The 10,413-nt window shown below is 32.3% G+C and overlaps 1 protein-coding gene across 1 annotated transcript; it reads left to right on the top strand.

Moving 5' to 3' along the window:
* The first annotated feature begins 4,818 nt into the window (after positions 1-4,818).
* Positions 4,819-8,809, top strand: LOC116020854 (WAT1-related protein At2g39510-like). The gene is made up of 7 exons (XM_031261409.1): positions 4,819-5,063; positions 5,842-5,904; positions 5,999-6,115; positions 7,377-7,620; positions 7,721-7,882; positions 8,186-8,337; positions 8,450-8,809. Exons 1-7 carry the CDS (start codon positions 4,876-4,878, stop codon positions 8,616-8,618), a joined length of 1,095 nt encoding a protein of 364 aa, XP_031117269.1. The 5' UTR covers positions 4,819-4,875; the 3' UTR covers positions 8,619-8,809.
* The last annotated feature ends 1,604 nt before the right edge of the window (positions 8,810-10,413 follow it).

Consider the following 10,413-nt stretch of genomic DNA (forward strand, 5'->3'; position numbering starts at 1 on the left):
GGGATAAGTTAAACTTGTACGCCACATCATTCAAACTTCTACTTGTTTTCTTAAATCAATTTTGATCAAATTCACTAAATTACCGTAATCAATAAATATTAACAATTGTAAAATTGTTATAATTTTGTTATTTTTAATACATTTGAATCTATTACAGAGTAATATAATATATACCAATATTGATATTGATTAGGATGAGGCTTGAACATGATTTCTTCCTTATACGCAAAATTTGCTAGACACTCTGTTATACCAAACTTTTCACTACAAACAATTATGAAGTTAAAGAAGAAGATAACTAAAACAATCTCCACTACTAAATCTACACACATAATAATTACAAATTTTAGTGGCCGGCTGGCAATTCACAAAAGGTGACGAAAAAGATAATGGCGTCCACCTCATAGTTTCACAACATCATATGGATGGCTGGGACGCTAGGAGTCGTCCGAGTTTTGCTTTCGTTGTGTGCAATAACAAATCGCCGCATCTGTTATCTGTTGGCTTTAAGGTCGCTGTCGCCCTTTGAACTCAAGTGGAGATTGAGCTAATAGGCAGTGACAATTAGAATATTCTTAGAAAACATGAAAGGAGATAAAGTAATCATATACTCGAGAACCCTTTAAAGATTCACCCTCCAAACACCTAACCTACTCTAATAGTGACCATAAAGATAAAGATAAAGTGTTTACTACTATGTTAATATTAATTTATAACTAGCAGCGAAGATTTAATTTTATTTCTTTGTAATTACATAGAACTCATCAACACCACATTTCAATAATATGATGTTGGATTAACCCTTGCACATTGATCATCCTAAATCTACAATTAGCATTTGCCCACATGCACAATTCTTACTTGAGGCTTGGTTCTTATTTGATCTGTCTTAAGCATTACAGTGGCACACCTTAAGCACACAAATCACGCACCGTAAGCACACAAACAAAGCACCTTAAAAACACAAACCATGCGCACCTAAAGTTTTATGCAGACGCACCTTAAGTATACAAATCACGCATCATAAGTGCACAAACAATGCACCTTAAAAACATAAACCATGCACATAAGGTTTTAAAATGGCTCACCTTAAGTTTCAACAACTCACGCACCTTAAGCATACAAATCACGCACCTTAAGAAGGAAAATTACGCACTTTAAACTTTAGGTTCACTCACCTTAAGTTTCAACACTGACGCACCTTAAGTATACAAATCACGCACCTTAAGAAGGAAAATCACGCACCTTAAGAAGGAAAATTACGCACCTAAAGCAACCGCACAACTGCACCTGAGAAGGTCAACCGCACGGGAACTCTTTTCTATATATATATATATATATATATATATATATATATATATATATATGTATGTATGTATGTGTGTGTGTGTGTATGTGTGTGTGTGTGGAAGTGCGGGAGATAACTAGCTAGGAACTTATTCGAATTGTTCATCTAAAAAGACCAACAGATTAGATGTAATTTTAATTTTAAAAAAATAAAGTGATATTTTAGTAAATAATTCAAACTTTGAGTGCAAGTAACATGTGTTAAAAGTACAAGTAAGAGGTGCAAGTGTGCAAGCAAAATCACTTAATAGGACGTTTGGTTGGAAGGAATTATGTTTAGTATTGAGGAAATAATAATAATAGGGAAAATGAAGAGTTTGGTCCCTGAGTTATAATGATAATGACAACTCAAGCCCTGAGTTATGACCGTATCCATTTTTAGTCCCTCAGTTATGAGCAAAGTGGCGTATTTGGTCCCCGACCGTTAAAACTGACCGAAAAATTTTAAAAAAAAAAACATTTAAAATTTTATGGGTAAGGTAGGAAATTCACATTTTATTCACTTTCTTATATTGAAACTCAATTTCTTATATTGAAACCACTTTTGAAACATTATTTTCAACTTCCTAGCATTCTATTTCAAGATTCTTCAAATCCAAAAGCAATTCAATAATCCTCGTATGACTTGTTAGTAACATGAGTCTCGCATAAGGAACCTGTGACTGAGTACAAACAAGAGAACACTTAATCATTGTCTTCAAGCTAAGCATGTAAAACACATTATCCTAAAAGTTTATGATTTCTCTTACTAAACATAAAGGTATTCAAACGAAAATATTTGAAATACAAGACAATGTCAAATTTCTCAGGTTATTTTTATGACAAATTCACAAAGAGAGTAACTTGAGATTTTTAGTACGTAAAATTCTTCGAAAACTCTGCAGTAAGTTAATCAAGAATAGTATATATATCCTGATAATATACGAAAATTATATTACATTATATATATATATATGTATGTATATATATCCATCACCTCCTATATCTTCTTTAGAACCAGAGTAATGAATGAAGAACCCAAAACTTAGTTATGAAAATTCTAAAAACGATTATTGACTAAACTGTTGCATACGAAAATTTTTTACATACTACAAATCTCAAGTTATTCCGTTGGTGAATTTCTCATAAAAGCAATTCAATCTAAGAAATTTGACATTATTTTGTATCTCAAAAGTTCTAGCTTAATTACCTTTGTTGCTTAGTAAAGAAAATCCAAAATTGTTAGGATAGTGTGTTTCACACGCCTGAAGACAATGATCAAGTGTTTATTTGTTTGTGCTAAGTTTTAAGTTTATTATATGAGAGTCAGGTTCCTAACAAGTCATACTAAAGTTATTGAAATGATTTTACAATTGAAGAATCTTGAAATAAGAGGCTAACAAGTGAAAAATAATGTTGTGAAAGTAGTTTTGATATAAGATGGAGAATAAAATGTGAATTTCCTTCCTTATCGTTCAAATTTTAAATATTTTTTTAATTTTTTTGTCAGTTTTAACGGCCAGGGACGAAATGCGCCACTTCGTTTATAATTGGGGGACTAAAAATGGATACGGTCATAACTCAGGGACTGAGTTGGAACTTAAGTATAACTCAGGGACCAAAGATGCCATTTTTTCTCTCTATATATATATATATATATATATACACACACACACACACGGACTTCTTTTTACCTTCCCAAATGGACATATTAAAACTACACAAATCATTCCAACTTTTTTGACCTGCCACAAAAACCATCCAACCCACCTATTTGCCATCCATTTGAATTCATATTGGTTAATTTTTTATTTTTTATTTTTGGTTTAACTTTAATCAGTTTAATGTATTTTGCCAACCTTTTGTGACGGATGCATTATGCATATCATATTCCATATATGCCAATTGTTTTAAATCTTTTTCTTGTGGAATACATATGTCTAATAAGATGGTAATTAAAAAAAAAAAAAAAATCTCTGCTGAGTGCCCAGAGAGAGAGAGAATGGCATCCATGTCACAGTTTCACGAGATTAGATTACGCATGAGACGCTAGGAGTCGTCCGAGTTCGAAGTTTCCTTTAGCACTATTCAAAAATGGCATCCATTGGACCGCTGCATATATATTGCTTAACTAAATGTTGATAAAATATTATCTCCAACTGTACTCTATTTTTCTTGAACTCGGAACCTTTCATTTAAAGTCAGAAACTTAAGCATCTGCAGAACACAGAAGTTATATTTTTATTTACCGTGTACTACTCAATAGAGTTGTTTACAATATAATTTAGTGAACGGATTAATTACAGTGTTCGGCGGTAGAAACCTTGAGCTACACTCAAAGAAAACATGACATATCTACCTATATATCCTACCATCCATCTATCTAAATACCTTGAAACTTAAGTTGATTTTATTAGTAATTGGAGTACAAATAGATAGGTAATATAGGGCTTGAGCACAAAAATGACGAGGTGAAGCTTAGGAGGTTGGATAACTCTAGTTTCGTAAATGTAGTAATATAAATAGTACAAATAATGGGAGTGGGTTCGAGCCTCAGTGGAGATAACTATTGACTCTTTGTGCTTGTGCTTCAGTAGGTTGAGAAAGTAGTTATGTTTGTGCTTCAGTAGGTTGAGAAAGTAGTTATGAACAGATACTATTGACTCTTTGTGCTTGTGCTTCAGTAAGTTGAGAAAGTAGCTATGAACACATACTACATTGTAACAGAGTCAGTAGTACTAAAAAAAATAGTACAAATAATGAGTGAAAAAAAAATAGTACAAATAATGAGATCAATAATGAGATGATGATCTGAGACGATCAAGAATGAGAAATCAAACTAAGAGAGTATTTATATTGGATCCAAGTTCCCTATACCATGACCTCTAGTTGGTTTGCCATGAACGGTCAACCAAATAGTGTACCAAGGCGTGTCACCATGTCAAACAACTCCATCAACATAGAACTTAACCTCTATTGGCCAATTGTCTTTACTATTCTTGATAATTTGACCACCCAATAACTTTATCAAGAATGTTTCTCATTAGAATACATAATAAGTTAGCCCTCACGAGTAATTTAGTTGGATTCTAAGTTATAGATATTTTTTATTATTATCTAAACTAGAATAAGTTAGTCTACACGTGTAGTTTAGTTGATTCTTAAGTGATAGAATGTGGGTAAGGATACATGATTAAGCCATGACAGCCGCCGAGGTGTGGGGGTTTCACGTACCTCTCGTGAGAGTAGCTCCTTGTGGACACCATGGACTAGTCCTCTCACATTATGTGTCCTGGAGTCATTGTGAATTTAATTATTAATTTAAAACTGATGAGAAAGTGTTTTGTCATTCTTGAAATCTTATCTGGCAATAATAAAATATCTTAATTGCTATTGGTTGAAGACATGCATATGTCATTAGACAAATTAACTTTGAAAAAGCTATATATATGAGGTAGCTAGGGAGGAGGACTCATCAACCATTGTATTTGCACTGACACAAGAAGGTTCCAATAAGTCCAGAAGTGCAAATTAAAGTCCAGATAGAACATGGCAAGAGAGAGTTTAGCTATGGCAAAGTCATATTTGGCTGTCATCTTCTTGCAGTTTGGATATGCAGGCTTGGCTATCATCGCCAAATCTGCTCTCAATAAAGGCATGAGCCACTACACTTTCGCTGTCTATCGCAACCTCACCGCTGCTCTCGTCATTGCTCCTTTCGTCATTTTCTTCGAAAGGTACTTCATCAATTCATCATCTTCTTCATATCTATATACTTAAAGAAGAATATATATATATATATGTGTGTGTGTGTGGATTCTGGTGCGGACAAGGCTTCAGGTGCTAATGCCTATGCACGGTCAAGCAATTATCAATGCACTATAAAGCATTTTCAAATGCACTGCACTACCTGATTGTCAACCTTTGACATGCACGGTCAAGTATTTCCAAATGCACTAGAATTGACAATCAATGAGAATCAAACTAAGCATTTCTAAATCAGAATAGCACTGTCGAGCATTTACAAATGCACCTGTTGGATTTGGTAACACTCACACGTATAGCAAGAAGAAAAGAAGTATGAAGTGTTGTATTAATGGCAGTATCCTTACAGAATGAATGCAGAACTCTCTGTTAACAGTGATGGCTTATGGCCCTTTTATACACTATACAGTGAAGCTAACAACAATATGTAATGTCATTAATACCCCTAATACCCTTCACTACTTCTACATGACATATATTCTCCAACAGCACCGTCAATCATTTTCAAATGTATGCACTAGAGTTGTTCACAATCAATGAAAATGAAGTAGTGCACGGTGCATTTGAAAAATGTTTTACAGTAGATTGATATATAATTGCTTGATTGTGCACCCGTACGGTCACACTTGAAACCTTGGTGACACATGATCCACTCTTATATTTATATATTTATATATAAACATAAAGTTTGGTGATTTAATTAATATAATATGCATGCTAAGTACATATGTGTCATTGTTTTTTATGCAGGAAAGTTAGGCCTAAGATGACATTTTCCATTTTCTGGAAGATAATGGTTCTTGGTTTGTTAGAGTATGTGTTTTTATTATTAATTACTTTAAAACTAGTTTATCCCTATACTATATACATTATTATAAGAAATGAAATTATTATTATATGCATGCAGGCCTGTTATCGACCAGAACTTGTATTACGCAGGGATGAATTACACAACGGCAACTTTTACCACAGCCTTGTGCAATGTTATTCCAGGCATTGCTTTTGTTTTGGCTTGGATCCTTAGGTACAATTTTTTTTTTGTATGCACCAATAATAATTACTTTCAATCTAGCTTGCTATTACAATAACCTCAAAACTTGTATATAAAATTGACTAGAAACGTAACTCTCAAGAAATGACTATAATTATACACTATACTTGAAAAATGATTTTGATGAGATTCGAATTTCTCTAGTCATTTAGTCAAGAAGTTAATTAATGACAAGTATCATTTAAATTTTTTCATTTTAATGCAAATGTTATAAGGTACACACACATAATATAGTAGTGATCACATGAGAACCACCCTCACCATGATTATATGATAACTAATATGGTGCACATTAAAAAAACAAATCTGTGGATGAGATTAGTGTGGAGATTCTAAAATAGCGTGTGCATATGAGACATGTATTGTGTACATATTCTATGTTTGCGCACAACACATGCTTAATATGCACATGCAAATTTTGGCTCTCATGTACTTATGGGGACGGTGGTTCTCATATATAGGAACATCCCTATATATAAATTTTCAAATTTACAATATTTATAAAATTGACTTGCCCTTTAGCTTATACCCTTATTTTGATATATATATATATATATATATATATATATATATATATATATCTTCTTTGTAAAATAAATAGAGTTTATTATCGAAATGGTCCCTTGACTATTGCGAAATTACCAATTTGATCCTCGACAATTTTTCTTGCCTAATGAAGTCCTCAACTTTGAAAAATTTAACCATTTTGGTCATCCGTTTATTTTACCGTTTGATATCCGTTAAATCGGGACCAAATTAGTAATTCCACTATAGTCAAGGGACCATTTCAGTCAAAAATTAATTACTGAAATGGTACGTCCCTTGACTATAGCAAAATTACCAATTTGGTCCCGATTTAACAGATGTTTAACACCAAAATAAACGGAGGACCAAATTGGTTAAATTTTTCAAAGTCGAGAACTTAATTGAGCAAGAAAAATTGTCGATGACCAAATTGATAATAATTTCACAATAGTCGAGGAACCATTTCAGTAATAAACTCATAAATAAATAAATAAAAATGAAATGGGTAATTGCTTTCTCAAATGTCTAGACACAACAATAATATCCTTGAAAGAACTATCCCGAAAAGGTTTGATTGAAACTTGAATTGTATTCGTATACATTAGTTTTATCCGGTGGATGCGAATACTAATTAGTGTAGTATATATATATATATATTTAAAAAAATATTGTGACGTTGAGAAGTTGTTAAAGGATTTTTAATATGCAGGCTTGAGAAAGTGGAGGTGAGGAAATTGCATAGCCAGGCAAAAATTTTGGGAACAGCAGTGACTCTTGGGGGTGCCATGATTATGACTCTTGTTAGAGGACCAAACATTGGATTACCTTGGACCAAACACACACAACATGTCGAAACTGCAACTGCTACTTTACATTCCCAACAAGATCTTGTCAAAGGTGCTGTCATGATCATAGCTGGTTGCATCTGCTTTGCCAGCTTCTACATTCTTCAGGTTATACATAAATTATTTTATATTATTCCAAATATAATTACAAAAAAAAATGCATATGTTTTTGAATGCACCTAACTTATTAATTTGTTTTCCTTAACAGGCAATTACATTGAAATCATACCCTGCTGGACTATCTCTTACTACTTTGATATGCACTGCGGGATCATTGCAGGCCTCTGTGGTAGCCTTAGTGGTTGAGAGAAAAAATCCTGTGGCCTGGGCATTACACTGGGATACTAAACTCTTAGCTTACATTTATGGTGTAAGAAAATATCTTGGTTTTTTTCACACAAAATTGATATAATGTTTAATTTGTTAGGATTATGCGCTTACCACTCACGCCAAAAGCTATAGCTAGTAGCGAAAGCGCAATTTATTTCCTTATAAACCGTCATCACATTGTTCGAGACAGGTTGGGTGTTAGACTTGACCCTTAGGAGTTTTACTGGCCTTTGCCCAACAATCTTCCAGCCACCGAGTACTAGACAGAGCCATTTTACAGGCCCTGCCCAACAGTTCATGGTTTCTCGGAGAGATTTAATTGATTTTGAGGATTTATTTGCAGGGGGTAATTTGTTCAGGAATCGCTTATTACTTGTCGGGTGTAATCATGGAGGAAAAGGGACCAGTTTTTGTCACTTCCTTTAATCCATTAAGCATGATTATCGTCGCAATTATGGGATCATTTATGTTGGGTGAACAGTTGGACTTGGGAAAGTATGTCTTTTAAGTTTTAACCTTAATTCCCTTCTTCTACTTATGATAACTAGAATTTTTTTTTTTAAACATTATTTTCCACCATTGTCTTATATGATTTGATCATATATAGGGTTTTGGGAGCGGGCGTGATTGTTGTTGGACTATACATGGTAATATGGGGCAAGAAACAAGATGAAGTTCCCCAGGAATCAACCGGCGATCAGATAGCTTTGCCGTCGGCGACATTAGTCAAACCCTCAGATACTTTTAGAGGAGTGGCCGGAGATGGAGCAGTTTAGTTTATGAAATGCCAAGAAAATTGAAGCATAAATTATTAAATAAATAGGTTGTCTGGGAGATTGGATTTCCATGCAAGAAATCTCTGCTTCTATGTCTCTTAGCTTTAGGTTTAATCTTCAAGAAAGGGTAGGGAAACAATGGTTTCTTAGCGATGGCGATAGTGATGGTCTCTCCTCTAATCTTCCGATGTGTGTTATTACCTCCGGCTTTCTCCTTTTTTTTTTTTTTTTTTTTTTTTTTTTTTTTTTTGGGCAAAATGAACAATGTATGGAAGAGAAATTTTATCTAGAAATTTGAGAAGTTTCTTACATATGTTCAAAGAATGAAAATTTATTAGTTCTTAGATAACCGCAACGTTTCAATTCGACTCTAATCTCTTTGAAATTGTCTCTTTTTTTTTCAGTTGGTCATGCATGTACAAGTAGTCTGTTTATCTTCTTGTGATTATTTATTGGTTAAGTTATCAAGTTGAATTTCATCGAAATCGCATATTATGTAACCATGGCGTACTTTCCCGCATATTCGGTTAGTAAATGGTAAGTGCAATGGGTAAATTGTACTCAATCTAATGTTAAATAATAATCACTTTAAAATTATTAAAGAATTTTGAGTTTAAATTATTATTTGCAATTTATTAGTGATAAATTTTAACTATATATTAAATTTGAAAAATATTAACAAAAGAAAAGAACTTATATTATTTTTGTCTTTTACTAATAATATTGTAAAATAATTTCATAAAGTTTAATATTACATTTTTAGATACAAACTAATTAATCCTTACTAATTTTTTTTTTTTTAAATAAAGAGGAGGGAAGACCCCGATAAACAAAGAATAACTAGTTAACTACAACAAGAATAGCAATATGCATGATGGCAAAGAATTACTAATTCTTACTAATTAAAATGTATATTAATTTACGTTTAGAGTTATCAATCTTTATTGTAATATTTGGTTTAATTTATTATTCCAATGTTCATATGTACAAACAAAATCATAAAATAAATAAAAGCATATAATATACAAAGTTAACACATAAATATGTGTGTAGACATTTTAGTAGGTTATTCACAAGTGTATGGAGTCAAGTAGTCAACTATAGTCTAGAGTCCACAATGAATGGCATTAATATGTGTGTATAGACATTAATATATAATGCATGTACCATATTGACTAATAATCCTCGTTTGTACTGGGCTGACTCAAGTAAATGGCAAAGTGCTGATTATATTGAATGGTCAAATTTAGCACTATAGTTAACTGATATGAATCTAGCTCTAATGGTATTGTTGTGTAATTAAAAGATTAAGTTATAAATTAAACAAGCATCATGCAAGAGTAACAAAAATGAGAGAATTGAAGGGCAATATCGAGATTAATGAGATTGAATTTAGTGAATTATCTATAANTTTTTTTTTTTTTTTTTTTTTTTTTTTTTTTTTTTTTTTTTTTTTTTTTTTTTTTTTTTTTTTTGGGCAAAATGAACAATGTATGGAAGAGAAATTTTATCTAGAAATTTGAGAAGTTTCTTACATATGTTCAAAGAATGAAAATTTATTAGTTCTTAGATAACCGCAACGTTTCAATTCGACTCTAATCTCTTTGAAATTGTCTCTTTTTTTTTCAGTTGGTCATGCATGTACAAGTAGTCTGTTTATCTTCTTGTGATTATTTATTGGTTAAGTTATCAAGTTGAATTTCATCGAAATCGCATATTATGTAACCATGGCGTACTTTCCCGCATATTCGGTTAGTAAATGGTAAGTGCAATGGGTAAATTGTACTCAATCTAA

Source organism: Ipomoea triloba, chromosome 5, assembly GCF_003576645.1.
Source record: "Ipomoea triloba cultivar NCNSP0323 chromosome 5, ASM357664v1".
Taxonomy (NCBI): Eukaryota; Viridiplantae; Streptophyta; class Magnoliopsida; order Solanales; family Convolvulaceae; genus Ipomoea; species Ipomoea triloba.

Coding starts and splice junctions, on each gene's coding strand:
- LOC116020854 (XM_031261409.1), top strand. CDS start 4,876: ATGGCAAGAGAGAGTTTAGCTATGGCAAAGTCATATTTGGCTGTCATC. Junction 6,116..7,376: donor GTTTTGGCTTGGATCCTTAG/GTACAATTTTTT, acceptor TTTAATATGCAG/GCTTGAGAAAGTGGAGGTGA. Junction 7,883..8,185: donor TCTTAGCTTACATTTATGGT/GTAAGAAAATAT, acceptor ATTTATTTGCAG/GGGGTAATTTGTTCAGGAAT.